General features: G+C 45.5%; 1 protein-coding gene and 1 long non-coding RNA gene across 4 annotated transcripts in view; one reads left to right on the forward strand and one right to left on the reverse strand.

Moving 5' to 3' along the window:
- The window catches only part of SLC7A10 (solute carrier family 7 member 10), an 81,538-nt gene extending 81,186 nt beyond the window's left edge, over positions 1–352 (reverse strand). The window contains exon 1 of the mRNA XM_019492964.2: positions 134–352. Coding sequence (XP_019348509.2) covers positions 134–287 — 154 coding nt within the window. The 5' untranslated portion in view covers positions 288–352. The remainder of the gene's footprint in view (positions 1–133) is intronic.
- Positions 1–21,084, forward strand: part of LOC109284476 (uncharacterized) — a 311,532-nt gene that overhangs the window by 62,326 nt on the left and 228,122 nt on the right. The gene's annotated exons all lie outside the window — the stretch shown is intronic.

Consider the following 21,084-nt stretch of genomic DNA (forward strand, 5'->3'; position numbering starts at 1 on the left):
CCTCTATGATGAGCATCCTTAGGGCCACGCGTGGCGGGTGGAGCGGGACGTGGAGCTGCACCTGCACACGGGCCGGGCCCGGCTCGCCCTGCCCTGCCCTGCCCTGCCCTGCCCTGCCCGCTCTTGGTCCTACCTATGATGATGGCACAGGCGCTGACCAGCCCGATCTCCTTCTTCAGCGCGACCCGGTCCGCGCCGGCCTCCGCCTGGCCCGGCGGCGGCGTGGGGGCGGCGATGCTCTTGCCGAGGGGCTGCGGCTGCGGCTGCGGCTGGTCCTCCCCCGCCATCTCTCCCCGGCGCGCCGCAGCTCTCCGTCCCTGCCGCCCGGCCCGCCAGCAGCTGCAGGAGCTCAGTGGCTGGCGCATGCGCTGCCCGGCCCGGCCCGGCGCGCGAGGGGGGCGGCCACTGGGCTGGGGCTGGGGCTGGGGAGCGCGGGGCGCGGCAGTGGGCTCGGGTGCCTGGGCTTCAGGTGCCGGGGCAGGGGGGAGGGAGGATCCCTTGGCTTCAGGTCCCCAAGTTCAAGTCCTAGGGGCTGGGGAAGGGGGCTGCCTAGTCTTCAGGTGCCCAAGTTCAGGTGCCGGGGCAGGGGGGAGGGAGGATCCCTTGGCTTCAGGTCCCCAAGTTCAAGTCCTAGGGGCTGGGGAAGGGGGCTGCCTAGTCTTCAGGTGCCCAAGTTCAGGTGCCGGGGCAGGGGGGAGGGAGGATCCCTTGGCTTCAGGTCCTGGGGGCTGGTCACAGCGATGGTCACCCTGGCGCGGGGTGGGGCAGGCAGTGTCGGCACCCGCAGGTGGGGAAGCCCAAAGATGTCAAAAAGAAAGGCAGCCGAGCCGTGTGCCGCAGCAGGACGGCTCCCTTGTGTCAAAGCCAGGAGTGCAAAGCAAGAGGTGGCGTTTCCCGGGGGGGTCTGGGTCTAAGAAGAGGCTGAGAACCGCTCAGGGGCAGATCTAGGGGTTGGCAGAGGGGGTGCGGGTGTGCGGGGCAGCACCTGTGTTTCTCTGTAGCTCCAACAAAACAAGAGGCTTTCGTCACAGACCAGGGGCCAGCGAGGGATGATTTGGGTGAAGAGACAGGCAGAAACAAACAGCACTTCATTGGAAGGCATGACAAAGAGTCCCCAGGGCTGGGAGGTAGCGGGGTTGCAGAGAGCAGGGAACAGACAGCAGTGTGGTAGACAAAGGCTGGCTCCACTGATGGAGCATCAAGATCATTAAAAAGGAGATAGGGTTGTTAACACCTCTCAGATGAAGAGTATAGAGGGGATCAGGTGGGTGACACTGAGCCATGAAATCAATGGACCCCCTCAGTACTGCCTGAAATGCTGCTGCCGTGGCCAGGAAGCTGGTTTTAAACCTTGGCTGGAGCAGGAATCAAATGGGGAGGGGGGTGCAAGTGTCCCAGTGTGCCCCCTGGATCCACCCTGGGAAGTACTGGTCTAGAACGGCTTATGGTGTTGAAACAACACTTAGCTGTCCCTGTGCGCTTGGAGAGCTGTCCCATCCCCGAGGCTAACCGGGTGGATGTGGTGGTGCTGAAGTTCCTAAACACAGGGCAAGGCAGGGTTTCCTTCCGAGAACCTCTGCATGCTGCATCAGGTAAGCACCATGTCACAGCACATGATGCACACTAAGCCTTACCTTGGGGGTGCCTTTAAATCAGGCTTTGATTAGGATTTCCTTCTTTAAATATTTCATGTTGTATTTCTTGGGTGGCTATTTCAAGCTTCATGTTGCTGTCTCTCCAATAATGCTTACTATTGGAAAAGAAAGGGAAAAACAAACTGCTTTTGCTGTTTGCATAGAAGCACTCTGCCAAAAACTTCAAAGGATCAATATATGTAGTTTATTCTGGTAATGTGGAATATCATAACAGGTTTTTAGGTTTGTTTTTGTGTAATGGGACTCATAGATTCATAGATGCTAGGGTCAGAAGGGATCTCAATAGATCATCGAGTCTGACCCCCTGCATAGGCAGGAAAGAGTGCTGGGTTCAGATGACTCCAGCCAGATGCCTATCTAACCTCCTCTTGAAGACCTCCAGGGTAGGGGAGAGCACCACCTCCCTTGGGAGCCCGTTCCAGACCTTGGCCACTCTAACTGTGAAGAAGTTCTTCCTAATGTCCAGTCTAAATTTGCTCTCTGCTAGCTTGTGGCCATTATTTCTTGTAACCCCTGGGGGTGCCTTGGTGAATAAAACCTCACCAATTCCCTTCTGTGCCCCCATGATGAACTTATAGGCAGCCACAAGGTCGCCTCTCAACCTTCTCTTGTGGAGGCTGAAGAACCTTCTCTTGCGGAGGCCTTTTCTTATTGAATAATGTTAGCAGAAACAAATAGTTTGGCCATAGTGGAGCAGGCTTCCAGCATTATTCTCTGGGCCTGACTTGAAAAGGAGGATTGAAAAAATTGGTGCATTTCTCTTAATCTTGGCTATTTGTGTAATGTGACAAATTAGGGTTAGATGGCTGATGGTGTCAAGTCCCAGAAGAGTTCTGGTAATGCAATGGTGAGGGTCTTCCATTACAGTCCGTTATGGAGGTTATGCATTATTGGGACCAATGCGATGTTCTAGCCAGAAGCCTGACTCAGAGGGGTCTGGTAAATTCGCTGGGGATAGCTGGAGATGGTTTTATATGTGTGTTTTGATGATCTTGTTCAAGAATGGGAAATTAGTTGGCAAGATCATAGGGCTCAAGGTGTCTCCTTTGGTGTTGGCTGGAATATTGTGAGGTTTAATGTGTTTGGTAGATAACCTTCTTCAAATGTGGTACTGACAATGTCAGTCAGTAAAAGCCCAAATTAATTCACAGTGTTTTTTACTAACAAGGAAGGGAACGGGGCTGAAGATAAGTCCACCTGCATGCACTGCTATGTAGCTTGCAAGTGCAAGTCAGGCAAGCTATCTTTCCCTCATTCACACTGTTTTGTGCCCAGTTCATGTTCCTGAGTCTATACTATGTGTGCTCCACTGGGTTTTGTAGTGCTGCATGGAGTAGAGCCCTTCTAGGAATGTTACTGTGGGACAGTTTGTGTTTCCATAATGGTGCTAAGGGCAGGAGTTATTTTAGTTTGCCAGCACATAAAGGTTTGTTAGCTTAGCACAATACTCAGCTCTGTGTGTGTAGCAGTGTTTAGAGCAATGGATCTCATGGTTCTTGCCCAGCTGTGTGAGGTGGAGTTGTTCAGGGAGATGCTAGGGTCTTCCGGGCTGGATGCAGAGGACATAAAAGAAGCATAAAAGAGAGGTGATGGTTGTTGCATTATCCCCATCTGCATGCTGGCATTTCTGAGGCAGAGGAAGTAGCATGGTGTGGTGTGATCATGCAAAGTGCATAAACATGGAATAGCTAGCAGTGGCTCCAGGATGTCCATGTGAGGAAGCAAGGTATTCTTTGGTCTGGGTGTAAAACTTGCCGTAACCTTTAGGTGCCACTGTATATTGCTGAAGGAGACCACCCTGGTGCAGAGGTAGATTGTTATCTCTGCCTGAAAAATGAATACCTAGGGCTGCTAAAGGTCTCTGGCTAACCAACTGGGTGTTGACAAATCACCTGTCAGCCTGGTGAGGGGGGTGAAAGTTTGCAATGCTAGCCTGAAAGTTTCTGGCAGGTTTTGAGTATGCCCAAAATAATGTCTGGATGACAGAGGATGGGATTCTCAAGTTGTGCTGGGACTATTTGTTACCTCCCTGAAAGAGCCAGTGAATAAGTTAATAGAAGCAAGAGCTTCACTAGTTTTCAGGGCTTTGTGGACCACAGAGGCAATCCACATATACCAATGTAGGAAACACCAGCCGGAAGCAGTACAGCAGGGTTCTCAGTAGATAGCATTTACATGCTTGAACAGCCTTGGAGCCTGGGGCTCCAAGTTACTTCTATCAAGGTGTTCGCTCTTTAGGAGGACCCAGCTGTCCTCTCCTGCCATGTCTTAGAAGACAGTGTGTAGACGCTGTGCTGCTGCACAGAAAATGCAGTCACATTCTTATCTGCAGCATGGTGCTACAGTGCATATTTGAAAGGTCAAAAGAAGGCAAGCCATCCCCTACAAACTCATTTGGATGGCAAATGTTGCAAAGTCCATACATATGATATTGTGCTTTGTTGTGTCCTGCACAGCACCTCTGAAGTTTGAGGCAAATATTTTCACACAGAGTGGATCCTAGACCCTTAGGAGCTCCTTAGTGGATATGTGCTACCAGAAAGCAGTAGGGTTGCTGGGTCATGGGGGCCATTGGGGTGCCATTGTTCATTTACCTCCATGCCACAGTGAGTAATGTGTTGCTAACGCACGTGCTGCTTTGTGTATAGTGGGGCCTGTTGTTCTAATATATTACAGGATATTAAAGTGCCTGTTGTGCTTTTTTTTTTAAATTCCTGGTGTAAGGCACTACTCATCTGTGTGGGGTACATTGTGCCTGATTTAATTCCACGAATTGCATTTGGTACAAGTTGATTTTGCTGAATAAAATATTAATTTAAATGTAACTCTCTGTGCTTGCTAGTTTGGGGTCATGGAGGGTCATTTAATTTGCTTTTGCAGGTTGCTTGCTGGTTTTGCAAACTTTAATAAAAACTTTTGGCAGAGGCACAGCTTCCCATTTCCTTACAATTAGGCGGACAGTGACAAATGCTTAACAAACACAGAAGTATATTAAACTTACAGATATATGAAGGGAAACCTGAAGAGCAGTGCAGTTAGGGCTGCTGACTGTGTAATGAAAGTAAATGTACTTTTGTAATTATCAAACAAAGGACAAATTGGAAGCCAGAGTGCAAAGAGGAAAATGAAAGAACAAGCTATAAAGCAGGGAAAAAATTTACTGGTAGCAGTGCCCTACCTGTTCTCCTCCCCATAGTATTTATGGCACAGCATGGTAGAGGGACAAAGTGACCGTGGATTATTTGCCCCTGTAGTTGCTTGAGGTATCCAAGTCATAGGGGCCCACAGGGAATTCCACATCTTGAGTGGCTGGCAAGTTACGGCAGTGCATTAGAGAGGGGCAGAAGCAAGAGCTTGCAGAGTTCTTTGTGCCTGATCAATATTTCATGAGGACTTAATGCAGCAAGAGACTTGTACCTGTGTTGGGAATGGCACAGGTGCCTGGCATTGCAAAGGCTGAGACCTGTTGAAAATCATTTCAAATAGGCACTTCATGAGTTTTTGGTCCCACTGCCTTTCCACAGTCTCCATTCCAGAAATCTGTCCAAGTTCTTCTGTTCCTGGTCTTCCCATGCCTCCAGAAGCAGTGATATTATCTTCAGCATGTTTTCTTTTTCCCCTCTGCAGAGGTAGGCCAAGTGCTCAGGCTCCTGCGTAGGATGGCTGGCCTTTCAGATTTCAAAGTAACTCCAAAGGAAGAGGGAGAGAGTTGACAATCAGTTCTTTTCCTTAAAAAGCTCATGACAAAAATGAATCCCCGCACATTACCATGTTGTTACTAGCCATGATTTGTGACGTCGGTCATGTTAATGTGTGCTGCCTTTCTCATTGATGAGCTTTGCTGTCTAGAAGTCACAAGTGAAAAATCTGCAAGATGACAACTTATTCCTTGGTGCTTCTTTTCCTCTTTTTTAAAAATATGTAGTTGCTTAAAGTGGACATCAAGTTGCCTGACCAGGGCACCGTGTTGGGTGCAGGCATGATTCATAACATAGCTTCTTCTGCCATCCTGGGTTTCCTCATTTATTTCAGCATCCTATTGAGGACATAAACATTGTGGAGACCCCTGGAAGGAAGATAGAGGTGCCATTCCAGGCCTGCAGAGGGGTTCCCTCAATCTCAATGGTTCTTATGAGATGTATATAACTTGGTTTGTGCCATCACAATTCTTTATCCTGTCATAGGGTCTTCTGTCCTTAACTGAAGCAGGTCATACCCTAGGGAACCCTAAGCCCTTCCTAGCTGTGAATTCACTAGCCCTCTCCTGGACAATCCCTGCCCCTTAACATCAAAACTTCTCTCAGAACAATAACCAGAGCAGACAAAACTTTCCAGCTTTATGATCCAATTATTCACTTTCTTCTTCTGTGGGAGCACCCATGGGTTCCCTAACACACAGGTCCTGAGAGAACTCTCTCAGGGTATGCAGTGGGACAACTTGCTGATTAGGTTTTGGGTGAGCTTTGGCCATCCATCCAAGTGGTTCATGATCTAAACATTTCAGCTGAACATGGTATATAGGAACTGGTGCTAGAAGAAACAAAGACCTCAGACTTATCAGGTCTATGGACTAGGATAGGAAGTTTTTGTGACCAAATCAATTGGATTTTTCTTGAATTTTGCACCAAAGATTGGGCTGAAAAATGACAGATCTTTTTAGGCAGGACGTGGATTATTCCCATGAAAGGCGATAGAATGATTGCAAATAGTTTTACTTTTAAAAGTCATTTTATTCTCCTGCTGTCATACCTAGGAAGATGTATTGGTTTTTAAAGGCCAAGTTTTGTTCTTAGATTGATCTGTCACACGGTAGACTGATAGTTTGAGTCAATTGCTACAGTAGGTACTTTTAAAAGATACCTTGAATAGCTCTTTCTTTATTATGTTATTTTAAAAATATAAGCACTTTAAAAACATCTCCTTTTCAAGTATGGAGTTTAGCATTACTATCCTCATTGTATAGGTGGGGGATTGAAAAATTGAAATTATGGTGCAATGATTCAAATATAGCCTATAATATTGGATGACAGAGCTGTTGGCTTCTGAGTTTAGCACATGATTCAGAATTCCTGCACTTCCCAGGAAATGAAGGCGAGTTATTTGCAGCACCTCTGAAAATTGGATGTTAATAGTTTGCAGGTGGCACCCAAAATTAGAGCTACTTTTTCAACATTTGGGCTTGCGTGACTTGCCCAAGGCCACCTAGGGGGTTGATGTCCAAGTGAAATTAGAATTAAGTTCCTGGTTTCTAGGAACCAGTCAAGTCCACACCAGAGAAAGCTTCTGTGGCAGAGCTGCCCAGTGACCACAATCTGCCACAGCCCAAAAGAGAATGTTTAAAAAAGACAGAACTTTGTAAAGAGTTAACAAAGAAAGAAACAAGTCTATACATTACTGGAACTAGTTGACTTACTGCATTCCAAGAATCTAATGGGGTTTAAGATCAATTTATCCTGAAGAACAACTACAAAGTCCAGTTTCATGGTGTCAAGAACATTTATTTCTGAACTGGACAGTATAGTTCTCTAGAAAGATACATTGCATTCAAAACTTCTTTTGCTGTAACAGAATTTTTGGTCTATGCTGATGCATGTTTATAATGTTTTCTATGGTACTATGTATTAGATAAAACTGCTGTTCAGCACTTTTGCTCCTATTACTGTAGGGCAATGACCTGTCATGCCAGATCAAAAAAAGTGACTTTTTAAAAATTCCATTGGATTGAATAAGCTTCTCCAAAGCTGGTTTGTGAAAGCAGCATGAATGTAGTTTGTATTCCAGCTGGGTCAGGGGTCCGTGCCAGGTGAAGTGGGGCATATTCCCAAGTGCGTTGCTTTTGTTTGCTGATCCTTACACACAGTCTTGGAATTCTGCTCCATGGTTTTGAGCAGGCAGGACTTGCTACATGATTTTATTTGCTATTTTTTTGAGTCCAAGTGTTTTACTAGTAATAAGAAACAAGCTAACAGAAACATTTTGGCAATGCCTCCAGGAAAGTGTTTAGACAGTCAGAAACTGCTGTAACAGGAAAAACAACCCAAACAGCGGTCTATATTTACTTCTCATCTCCCCTACCAGATTCATATACAGTGGGTATTGAACAAGAAGGGCATCAGAACAGAATGCACAAGCCAGCCATTGGGTCACAATCCAGGGACCTCCCACTTAGGAAAACTCTACAAATGTGGACTTCATACCAGGTATGTTAACAATACCTTGTGATCAAAGGCAGACAGAAGCTAGCCTCTCTCCATGGCCACGAGGAGACTATGGATCAGTGACACCAGCACTGCTTTCATCTTTTGCCTCATATGCAAGACAGTTTGGCAGGAATGAGGATGCTGGTTGGTACCACAACTGCCTTGCTCTGACAGCCTTAATCATTTTCCTGAAGACAGAAAGCTAGATTTGGGATGATGATGGCCAAGGCTGTCAGCATTAGGAATGAAGTTTCTGGCCAGGGCCCTAACAGTTGTTCATTTCTGAGGAGCTAAATCCTGTCCAGAGTAGCTGAAATAGGGATGTCCAGTTTCTGCACTTCTCTTCTGCTGCGACATCAAGCTGTTGGGTGGCTATGTATGTGTAGTACTTGCCAGTGTTTAGCCTGTGATTCATAGATTCATAGATTGTAGAGTCAGAAGAGACCACAATGGATCATCGTGTCTGACCTCCTGCCCCTGGCAGGAAAGAGGACCAAGGTCAGATGACCCCAGCCAGGTGACTAGCCTCCTCTTGAAGACCTCCAAGCTAGGTGATAGCACCACCTATCTTGGAAGCCCATTCCAGATCCTGGCCACCCTTACTGTGAAAAATTTCTTCCTAATATCTAACCTAAGTCCAACCTAAGTCCACTCTCAACTAGTTTACACCTGTTATTCCTAGTCACTCCCTGGTGCACCTTAGTAAACAGCGCTTCCCCTATTCCCCGTTGACCTTCCCTAATAAATTTATAGGCGGCCACAAGATCTCCCCTCAGCTGTCTCTTGTGAAGGCTGAAGAGATTCAGCTCTCTCAACCTCCCTGTGTAGGGTCTATCATGAAGGCCACTAATCATGCGAGTGGCCCTCCTCTGGACCCTCTCCAGATTCTCTGCACCCCTCTTGAAGTGTGGCACCCAAAACTGGACACAGTACTCCAACTGCAGCCTGACCAATGCTGCATGGAGGGGGAGCATCACCTCCTTTGATCTATTAGTCGTGCACCTGCTAATGTATGACAGGGTGCGATTGGCCTTGTTGATGGCCTCGTTACACTGCCGGCTGATATTCATCTTGGAGTCAATTATGACTCCAAGATCCCTCTCTGTCTCCAAGCTGCTAAGAAGGACACTCCCTAACCTATAGGTGTGCTGGGGGTTCCTCCTTCCCAGGTGGAGTACCTTACATTTATATTTATTAAATTGCATCCTATTTCTCTCTGCCCATTGATCCAACCTGTCCAGGTCAGCCCGAATCTGCTCCCTGCCCTCCGGTGTGCTAACTTTGCCCCATAACTTGGTATCATCAGTGAACTTGGAGAGGGTGCCCTCCACGCCCTTGTCCAAATCGCTGATGAAGATATTGAATAATATCGGTCTGAGGACCGAACCCTGTGGGACCCCACTGCCCACCTCCTTCCAGGCTGAGAAGGAACCGTCCACTGCCACTCTCTGGGTACGGTCCCTAAGCCAGTTGGCTATCCACCTGACCATGTAGGCGTCCACTCCTCAGTCTGCTAGCTTCCCAATGAGGATAGCGTGCGAAACTGTGTTGAAGGCCTTCCTAAAGTCCAGGAAGATGACATCAGCTTTGGCTCCCGCATCCAGGCAGCGTGTGAGCTGGTCATAGAAGGCTACAAGGTTTGTAAGGCAAGAGCTACATGTGACAAACCCGTGCTGGTTTCCCCTCAGCATCGTTTCCCCTGCTGGGCCTGCACAAATGTGTTCTTTGATTATTTTCTCTAGCATTTTCCCAGGAATAGAGGTAAGACTGACTGGTCTAAAGTTACCCGGCTCATCCCTTCTCCCTTTCTTGAAAATGGGCACCACATTGGCCCTTCTCCAGTCCTCAGGGACCTGGCCAGAGCACTACGAGTGCTCGAACAGCTGTGCCAACGGCTCAGCTATGACACTGGCCAATTCTTTTAGCAGCTGTGGATGGAGGTCATCCGGCCCTGCTGACTTGTACCCATCCAGCTCCTCCAGGAGCTCCTTAACTATTTCAGGACTAACCGTAGGAGGACTGGTGCCATGTGGACATCCGTCAATGATCGAGGTGGGGGAATTGGCTTGGTTGGTACATAGAAATACTGAAGCGAAGAACTCATTGAAGAGCTCTGTTTTTTTTCCCCACGTCAACCACCAACTGTCCTGATTTGTCCTGCAGGGGCCCTATGTTGCTCTGAGCTTTCCTTTTGCCTGCTATATACCTGAAGAAGGACTTTTTAATGTCCTTGATTGTTGAAGTCAGCTTGAGCTCAAGCCCTGCCTTGGCCTGTCTAACTGATTCCCTGCAATGGCACGCCAGGGAGATATATTCCTCCTTGGTGGCTGCTCCCTGCTTCCATTGCCTATACATCTCTTTCTTTGCCCCTAGACTCTCCTGGAGTTCCCTGTTCAGCCAAGGGGGCTTTTTTGCCCCCTTACCTCCCTTCCTACATAATGGGATAGACTCCTTTTGAGCCCCATCATTTGCTATAAGCAGCCAAGGAGTTCAGCTCAATTCCTAAGTAAAGTGGGTATTATAATAGGGCAGGCAACCAGATCAGAGCTACTGTGACTATCATGGGTTTGTTTTAAGAGGCTACACTAGGGACTACTATTAATGCTATTGAAAATATTCTGCTGTGTGCAAGGTTAGTTTTGGAGCTTAGTCTTGAATCTTCTAAAACTACTTTATTTTGCCAATTACAATAGGAAGCACCAATGTACTTTGCCTAAATCCATTTTAGAACACGAATTAACTATTTCTTTTTCATGGATGTTAATGAACAATGATTTACCCTTCTAAATTTTAGGCACATTTTCATGATCTCTGAAGGAGCAGGCAGTTCATGACACGAGCTTTTGATATGTACAGATCCATAGTGACACATAGGAGACTGAAAGAGCAGTGGGCCAGAAAACCTGTTGTAAAAGCAGCAGTGACAAAGCATTACCCACACTGGCTGCCAAAAAAATGTTCTTTTTTTTTTAGGCTGTGTGCCTGCCTGTTTCATTCAGCTTTTTGTAGGAGGAGGAAGCCCTCTTTTGTTACTTCCTTCTTGAGGTTGCACTGTTATCTTACAGCTAATATAATTACAAAAAATGTGTTTCAAAATGCATGTAGACTTCTAATGAACAGAAGTCAGGACAACCCTTGGGAGCAAAAAATTCTTCTAGGCTCCTTTGGATCTGAACATACTGTATCTACTTGAATGACGAAATGTTAGTAAGCAAAAAAGCCAAAGTTCTTTGTGGGAAGGCAATGGCTGCATAGCAACTGCACAGAGGATGCACTGAAGCTTGCATGTGTTCTCTTTTGTTGCTATTTTTGTCCTCATTTTCTCAATGCTTTGAAATGTACAGAAATAGTGAACATTGTCAGTGAGTGGGTATTTCATTTACCAGTACTTCTGATATTAAAAAAATGCAGACAATGTTAGTTTAATTGTTATACTTTAAAAAAGAAAATTGAGATGTAATGGAACTTGCTAGCTGTTATGGAACTAACAAAGCAGTTAAGCTTTAAAATGGGTACGACCATAAAGTTTAAAATGTAGGTTTGAGATATATGAAAGGGCAGAGGTTGCTTATAGTAATGCGGAGGTGTATTGGCTAGCTTGGAAGGCCCTGAATTTGATGCTTTTCCCTTCCCCAACACCTCATAGCTATCTTGCAGTTGCTTTTATTTTTCTTTTTTTTCCTCTCAAAACAAACCCTGATATTTTCTTAAGGAAAAGAGGGAAAGCAAACTGGCACCCCAGCATTCGTGAGCAGCCCTACGTAAACAAGTTAGTGTGTGTTGTGGAGAAAAAATATTTGATAAAGAAACATAATTTAGTTTCAAATATTCAAGGGGTCATAATAAGCAACAGCTTGAAGATGAGGACATAACCTGGCTGTGTCTTTTTTTGGCAAAGCTGTGTATTTGTTGACTTAGTAATAACTGATTTGAGAGCCAACATGATGCATGACATCTAGAATTGATAGCGATTACTGTGTTGACTTTAAGGGTAGCATTTGCTATGGTGAGTAGGATATATGAAGAACCCATCGCACACTTGGGCCATAGAAGGGCCATGTTTTGGATTGGCTGTGCAAATTGCCTGGTTAAATGGTCATAACCCAACAAGATGCTTTAATACAACCAAACTGAAGCCGCCATATCTGGGAAAGAATTCAGGCTGTCAATAGGATGGGAATCTCTGTCTTTAGCAGTGACTCCTTGTAGATAACCAACTTTAAGTGAGCTTTTGTTGCAATGCTTTGGCTAACTGGGCTAATATGACCCTTGGATATATAAAAAGAGGTATATTGGGTAAAAGAAGGAATGTGATCTTGCTTCTGTACACAGCATTAATGAGACCATCGGAAGGGTGATATATGCAGTCTTGGGGTCCACAGTTCAAGAATGCGGTGGAGATATTGGACAATCATAAAATGAGCCAGGTCCTGAAAGCAAACTTGACAATGAGACATAAGCAACTCCTTTTGTGAAGACTAACCCTAGCCTCTTGATTAATGAACCCAAAACTCTAAGAGGAGATCATGTGTAGTGCAACACCCCATTTTATACCTTTATTCCCTTTTACATCTCCTTCCAGAAAATCTGATTGTGAAAGTATCTATAGGTATCATATAAGTATGATATAAGTATCTATAAGTATCATATATCTAAATATGCCTGCCCTGGTCTTCGTTAATATACAAATGCTAAAACAGAATGTGCATATTTAATAATTCCATGGAAATAGTAGGCAGGCACATATATCCACTGACAACCTATGTAGAAAATTGGGCCTTTTAGTTAATTTAAAAACATTTATACAATCTGGAACAGTGCTACAATCTGTAGAAGGCAACCACAAACCCTAGCCTGCTTGCCTGTGAATAAAGGGGGCTGAGAATGGTGGTGTTGTAACATGTCTGCAGAGATTTGTTTTGTGTGAAGTCTGTGCTTACAGTAAAATATTTAATCATCTTCCTGTGCATGGCCAATACAGGCTGATCCATCTCTATGAAGCTCGTGGAAGATGCCCTTGGGCTACAGCAAGAGCTGGATTGTGCCCAAGACCTGGAGTCAGCAAAGTGCATGCTTAACTGTAGGTTAGCATCTCCATAATATGATGCAAATCCAAATCATGTGATTCAAAATCATGGATTTTTTAATCTTTGATGAGGAGTGTATTTGCATGGAAGGGGGCTAATTTCTCAGGAGTGATACTAACTTGTATATTTTAATACCTGTGGTGGGTGTGGTAGGCTGCTATGTTTGGTTCGGTACAGACTCTGTCCTGTACATACTTTCATTCAATATTACTATTAGGCCATTTTTAATGCTAACAATTGTCTCTGAGTGCAACTCCTGCAGACCTGAACACATCAGAATTCATTGTGTTTAACAAATAAACTAAACGTTTCCTTTGGTTAATTGCAACAGCTTCTTTCGTTTGTGTGGTACGATTTGTGGTGATACCTTCTATTAATATACTAGTGTAGGGTGAAAGTCTAGAGTTGGATTCAATTCTTGTTTGCATTTTAAAATGCTTTCTTGTCTTATTATCGTTTCAGAAGGTCACAAATTCAGACTTTTTCAATTTAGCTTTTTAAGATCAAATGGGAATTTAGCCTGTTAAAAGTCCCAAAAGGGAGAGTGTTGTTCTGCTTTGAAAGGTTGGTTTTATTTTTGGGGGGGTTTTTGAAGGAGGGGTGAGGTAGCATCTTAAAAAGAATAAATATACTGATTTAATTCTAATTAAACACATTTTCAAGATATCTGGAAATGTAAGTACAAAATGGGAAATAAGTAATTAGTTCTCTCCTCATCCATGCTTTCATTTTTACATTTCCTCACCTTCTAGGTTTAGTTAGTTTTATTAGAGGCTCCAAGGATAGTGTGAAATAAATTAGCCAATGTGAGAGATTGGTACTTGAGTTTCACTTAGAAATGAAGATCCCAAGATAGTTCTAGATCATCATAATTGGCTGAGAGAAGCAAGGCCTCTATGCAGTTTGAGGGCATTTCTCTGGGGTAACACAATATGTTTGGACACGACACCCAGTCAATTCCAGAATTTTAGGGTATGTCATATGCATCGAAAAGTAGAACCCTGTTGATTTTGGGTTGAAATTGGAACAGGGCATTAGTGACAGCATGTGGCATCTGGTTTACAGACCCTGTGGCTTCAAAAAGGACTGGCATTTTCCCTCATGCCCATTTCAGCAATACCCACTGTACCATTTCAGTTTGAAGTGCTGTTGCCTCGAATGACATAGCTCCCCCAGAAATAAGAATGCTGGAGAAATTGGGGGGATGCACATTAACCCTACTGGAGTGTGAAGCGTAGGGGTCCTGGTATTGGAGAGGGGGCCACACAGAGCCTCTGGGATGAAGGAGAAGAATTGGGAGGGTGGAAGGGGGAGTTGAAATCCCTAAAATAGACAAGTATGAGAGGACTGCATGCCGGGAATACAGAGAAATACAAAGTGCCATTAGAAAGTCCAATGAGTTTGGTCTATGGAAGCTACAAAGTGTGTTACCTTCTACTTATAAAGACATCTTTTCTGTCCTGAAAGGAGAATGGAATGACTGAATCAGTGGTAAATTCCTCCTGCTAAATGTCAGTATCATATCACTTGTGACCTTGGTAAGGAAATTTGGGAGAGGCAATTCTTGATAGGATTGACACCTTATAACTTTGGCTTTTCAGAGCTGTTTCAATGACACTGGGATCATTTCTCATATCAGTGGGTGTGTCTACATGACAGATTTACTGCAATTGCCTAATTAGCTCTACAGTAAACATCTATGTGTCTACACAGATGGACCTATTAGGCTGTAGAAAATGAATAACTCCACAGCAGGTTAGTATTTATAGATACAAGTGCTATCTTGCTGCAGTTTTTTTGTGGCAGCAGTGCGCATGTAGATGCTGACCCAGCTGCCTGGTGGCTAGCCCCATACTGGAGCACCCTTGCACCCCACCCAGACCCTCTGCAGTATGTTGAGCTGGATCGGAGCAGCACCAGGCTGGCAGGCCAACAACCTGGGCCTCCTGCCAGCCAGGGCCGCTCCAATCTGGCTCAATGTGCTGTGGTCTTGGGCGCATGTGCAGATATGATGCTCAAGAGTAATACACTTTGGCATTATTGTTTCACATTTAATATGCACATGTAGATGTGCCCAGTGTTAGCCTAGAATTAAGCAAAGAAAATGGCATAAAGCCACAATAGCTCCTACCCCTTTCTGCAAGTTCTGTGCTTTAAGGAGACTCATCTCCATCAGAAAATTGAATGGAAGGGCTACTGTTGAATTCTAGAGTAGCTCTCTGGTGCCAACATTTTAGAACAAAATTATTTTATTCAAGAACTTTTAGTGCACTTCATGACTTCTAAAATTCTCAATTTGTTTAAAAAAGCATTATTTATTAAAAGATCCAATAAAGAGGTTTTATAGTGATAACATAACAATTTCACCCATAGTTTTGGTGTACATATGGATTTCAATACTTAGCAGGCTTTCTGCAAATCAAGGTGGCATCAAACTAGTAAGAAAGGAGTTGAACAATTTCTCCCTTCCTCACTATAAATAAGAAAGTTCCTTTATCTTTCATAGAGGAGAATGGTTTCCCCCAGCAAATTTCAGCAATTCCACCAATTTTCTAGACAAATATATATTTTTCTTTCTTCCAGGCAGAGTTCTGATTTGATGGATTATACTTTTCTAATACTAGTATTTCCTGTACTACTTTGACATTTTCAGAAGGGAAATGCATCTTATTCTGGCCCTTGTGACACTGATTTTTACTGCAGCTACTAATTGAGCAAGCAGTTCTTTGTATCATTTATAAAGCCCAGTTGTTTTTGATATTTTTAAAGAAAAACTCTAAGGATTGATTATTTGATACCTAGAAACCTACAGATTCTTAATGGAGTCACCTACCACTTTCTCAAATGTCCTACTTTTAGGCAAGTCCACTATACGTACCTGTTTCACTACACTCTCCAGAATTTCCCCATTCCCACCCCATAAATATATTTACCTAAAATTTTCAATTGGAATAATTAGCTGATTGCCCGAGATCATAAAATAATAGTATTCAGCTACAGATTTCTTACTTCTCAGATTTGGAATGGCTGCTGCCTTGTCATGCCCGGACATGTCCAGTAGATGGTGCTCTGATGCTATAACTCAACAGCACTTACACCTGAAATTGTTGCAGTTAAATTTACTATAGCAGCCCAAAGTGTTCCTGATGAAGACAGTGAAGCCTCCTTGAAATAGGATAATACAATATTTATGAAAAGAAAATCTGAACTGTTTTAGATCTTTATATGATGGATTTTAAATGCATCTAAAATCCTTCAGTGTTTTTTTCTGCAAAGGGTCTTGACATATACTGTGGGAGTGACAGGATTTTGTTTTGTGATGACTGGAATTTGGGTTAGTTTTGCTGTCTCCTTGATTTCAAGGATTGAAAAAAAGAAGCAAGCTCAGAGCATGTTGCAGAGTAAAAGTTTGGGAGCATCAGGCCTTGAATTACTCCCTATTTAAAATATTAGCAATAGCCTGAAATGTATTTTTTTGCTGTGCAGCTTATGTTCTGATACCTTATGTCATAATAACAGGCCCATATGTAAAAAAAAATGTAGGCTGTTTATGAGAGATCTTTGTTTTGTTAGGCTAGGGATAGAAGTTGCACATAAACTGATTTAAGTGATCAGAAACCAGTTCAAATCTGTAACACAACAGAAGTTCAGTGCACTTAAACTACTTTCAAAATGGCTGAAACTGGTTTAAGATAAACCTGGTTGGATGTACTATCAGACTGAACTGATTTAGGTCAAATCAGTTTATGGAACTTCTGTCCGAGACCCCCTCCCTGTTCAAGTTAACTCAGTCCCCCAGCATCCCAGGATGCTTTGCAGCCTTGGGCTGTGCTGTCTGCTCCAGTCAAGCAGGGTTGGCCTGCCCCTCTACTCCCTAGCTGGAGCACTATCACTGCTCTGGCTGGCTGAGAAGGGGGTAGGTGGGGAAACCTGGCTCCAGATCCCTGCCGGGGTCTGCTGGGCAGTAGTGGGGAGGCAATCCCCCACAGGCAGGGCCAGATTATGACAGGATGGGACCCTAAACTAGGGATTCCCAACCTTTCCATGCTGCGGTCAGCGAACTGCAGAGCCCCATGGCTGGAATTTCCGGCGGCACACGGGTAAAGTTACTTCCACCCCCCGGGCAGGAGGGTCGGCCAAACCTCAACCATGGCTGCTGCGAGCCCTGCAGGAGGAGTCGCGGCCTCTCTGTCTAGGTCTGAGGGGCTGCGGTTTGCTGGTCCATTTGCTGGTCAATTCTGGTCCAGCAGCTGACACTTAGAGTCCCCTCATAGTGTGAGGCCATAAGCTATAGCTTGTTTAGCTTGTGCCTAAATCTGGCACTGCTCCCAGGCTTTTTCCCACTTGAGTGGAGAGTGGGGTACAGGGCCAGGCACTGCTCCCCCACCTCTGCCTCAGCATGCTGGCCCTGGGCTGGGGCCTGGCCACAGGCCCTTGCTCTCTACTTGAGCGGAGAGCAGGGAAAAGCCTGGGAGGAATTACCTTCATGTGGCCAGGTAGACCCCGGATAGGGTCAGGTGCAAGGCAGGGAGGGGGTTTAAACTCCCCTCCCTCCCACTTCAGCATGCTGGCCCCAGGTTGGGGCCTGGACACTCCACCCCACCCCACCCCACCCCACCCCACCCCACTCTCTACTATAGTGGAGAGCAGGGAAAAGCCAGGCAGGGGCTGCTCTCTGCCACCCCCATAAACCCCAGCTGAGGGTGTTAAGGACCAGGGTTGGGGTTTAAACCCTCCCCTCTCCCATCATACTCAGTGGGATGGCCAGGGCCTGGCGACCCCCCCCCCCCTTCCCCTTTTCTGCTTGGTTGGGGAGAAGCCTTAGAGTACATCTCTCCCATCCTTAGATGGGACATCTCTCCCATCCTTAGAGGACATCTCTCCCAGTGGCTGGCAGGCTGGGGGCATGCTCTAGCACCCCACCAGCTTCTGGCCTGAACCAGTGCAGGCATATGGCTGCATTTCTGAGATCAAAAGTGAATGTCTGTTTATTGCTTCTTGGTTCAATGTATGCAGTTTTGACTAACCTGCAAAGATTGAATTGATTCAGCTGTAGGCTTTCTGACTGGCTGTACTTAGCCTTAATGGTACTATTGGTCTTATCTGTGGAATACTGTTTTTACACTGTTTCTATTCATGTTTAGACTGTTTGCAGTTGATGGCATTTGATGCAATTGATGGCATGTATTATAGATTCATAGATTGTAAGGCCAGAAGGTATCTTAGAAGATCATTGAGTCTAGCCCCTGCACCAAGCAGGAAAGATAACTGGGGGTCAGGTGACCCTAGCAAGGTGACCATCCAGTCTCCTCTTGAAGATTTCCAGGGTAGGTGATTGCACCACCTCTGGAGGAAGCTTATTCCACAGTCTGGACACCCTGACTGTGAAGAATTTTTTCCTAATGTTGAGCCTGAATCAGTCTTCCAGGAGCTTGTGACCATTACTCCTAGTTTCCCCTCAGGTTCCCTAGTGAACAGTTACTCACCGAGCCCTTGATGTAGTGTAGTGTAAGCTGCTGCCCTAGTGTAGTGGTAAGTTGCTACCAGGTGCCCTCTCAGCCTTCTTTTCTTCAGGCTGAAGAGTCCCAGATCCCTCAGCCTTTCCTCGTATGGCTTACCATGTAAGACTGACCATATGGGTGGCTCTTCTTTGGACTCTGTCAAGCTTGCCCATGTCTTTGTTAAAGTGTGGTACCCAGAACTTGATGCAGTACTCCATCAGTCTGTAGTCTCACCAGTGCTGAGTACAGTGGAAGAATCACTTCCTTTGTTTTGCTGGAGATGCATTGATTGATACATGCCAAAGTATTATTTGACCTCCTACCTACAGCATCGCGCTGCCGGCTCCTATTCATACTGTGGTCTATTATTATCCCCAGGTCACTTTCATTCGTGGTGCCAGTCAGTTTGGTGCCACCAAGCCTGTCGGTGTGTTGGGGGTTGCTCGTCCCAAGGTGGAGCACTTTACATTTCTCAACATTGAACTTCATCAGATTCTGATCCACCCAACGTGCCAGCCTTTTGTTCCTCATTCACAGGATTCATGTGTTTCTGCCAGTTGAGATCATCCCTCTTAAAAGAGCAAAACTAAACTAAAAACTCTATTGATTTCTATAAAATGCAGGCTCCCAAGAAACAGAAGATCTCCTGTTTCTACAGTAAGGAATGAGACTTTGTAAACTTCCAGGCCTGGCATGCCATTGGTGAAAGCTCACAGCATGGGGTTTACTGAGGCTGAGATGCAATCTTCTGCAATCACAGTGGGTCGTTCCTCCATCCTTAGTCTCTGATAGGCCTGTGCAAAGTGGCTAGTATTTGACTTGGATTTGGCCAATTTGGGGGACAGTGATTTGATTCGGTGATTTGAATCATTGTCTCAAATCGATTTGGCCAAATCTGATCTGGAGATTCAGCTGCCGCCGAATTGGCAGAATCACCAAATCAAACAGGCCCCATTCTCTGCCTGTTCTCCCAGTCCTGTCAATGGCTGCCCCGCCTTGCCCCAGCCTCCCCGCTCTTTAAAAAGAAAAAAAGCCCAGCACTCTCTGGTTGCTGCCAGGTTGGTGGGGGGGGGCGATCCCTGCTGCACTCCACTGCCCTGCACTGCATAGGGGGCTCTGCCACAAGCCCCCAGAAGCCTCGACAGCCACTGCAATAGCCAGTGAGTGCAGGGCTTTTTTATTCTTTAAATTTTTTTTTTTAAGAACTGGGAGCTGGGGCTGGGTGGGGCAGCCATGTGGGGGATGAGCTGGGAAAGCAGAAGGAGGATGGGAGCTCATGGCAGGGCCCCCTATGTACTGCTGGGCAGTGGGGGACAGTGGGGATCGCTCCCCGCTTGGTAGCAACAGGTGAGTGCGGGGCTATTTTTTTTTCCAATGAGCTGGGAGCTGGGGCCAGGTGGGGCAGCCATTGACATGGCTGGGACAGTGGGCGGGGGTTGGGGGGTGCTTAGGGGCTGGGGGAGCAGGCAGGGGATGGGGCCTGGCGGGGGTCCCCCCAGGTCCCCTCCCCCCTCCTCCAGCCCCCCTGCCCCCTACTTACTGGCATGGAGTCCAGGTCCAGCTCCCTGCAGCAGTGAGTGGGGACTACCTGAATCTCCAAAACTCTCTGAATCTTTTCCAAATTGATTCGGAGAGCTTCAGATCAATTTGGACCTTTTTATTGGTCTCCTGATTCAATCTGGATTTGGAGATTTGGCTACTGAATCGGGTCGAATTTTCTCCAGATTGAATCTGCATCCGAAGCTTTGCACAGCCCTAGTGTCTGATTGCTGCAGGGAATAGGAGCTCTTAAATGGCAAGAATTTGTTATTTTCAGTGTTTTGCTGACTCCCAAAACAGGTGGAATATAATATGTGTGGGTTTATATCACAGGTTCACATGCACCTAGCTTTACGAAGCTATCACCTTCTTTCCCTAGCTCAAGAGTTAGAATTTTAATAGTGCTGCAGGACTTTACAGAGCTGATAGTTGATATCAGGTGGACATTTGAAACCTATTAACATGGGCAGTCTATTGAACTATGTAATTTTCTTTAGAAAAAACTTGCGGAGAACAAGATGACTAGAGGACAGTAGAGTCTTTCAGAGGATAATGGACTGGACTGGAAGTCAGTGGCAGAGGCTCAGCTATTGACATTCTGCATGACCTCTGGCATGGTTTGTCATCTCACCTAGTTGCCCCATTGTAAAGCTGAGATAATTGTGCTTGTTTACTCTCTGTTGTTAATTATCCTAAGATTAATAGATGAAAACTCTACACAAAAGCTAGGTATTTTTGTTGGTTTTGTTACTTGTGGACTTTCTAGCTGCCTCTTTTTGGAAGCAGAACTGAAGAGCTGTGTATAGGTACAGTACAAGTTAGCCTACAATATTAGGTAGGCTAGAGACATGTCACCGGGAACTTTATTGTTGACTGCATGATCCCAAGCTTCTTTGATGATAGCATCACATTTTTCTTGTAAATTTTCTTTATCACGAAAAAGGGGCTGGGCTCTTGGGTGTTGGCTGATATAATTCAGGAGGCGGATGGGTGTGGTGTGGTTTTGGCTGCCTCTCTCTGTAGGGTTAACAAGAGTGCACAAATCCCCAGTGTAGAAAAAAAACAAACTTGTGCAAACACAAGTGTGAGATTCTCCCAACCA

Source organism: Alligator mississippiensis, chromosome 10 (genome assembly GCF_030867095.1).
Source record: "Alligator mississippiensis isolate rAllMis1 chromosome 10, rAllMis1, whole genome shotgun sequence".
Lineage (NCBI taxonomy): Eukaryota > Metazoa > Chordata > Crocodylia > Alligatoridae > Alligator > Alligator mississippiensis.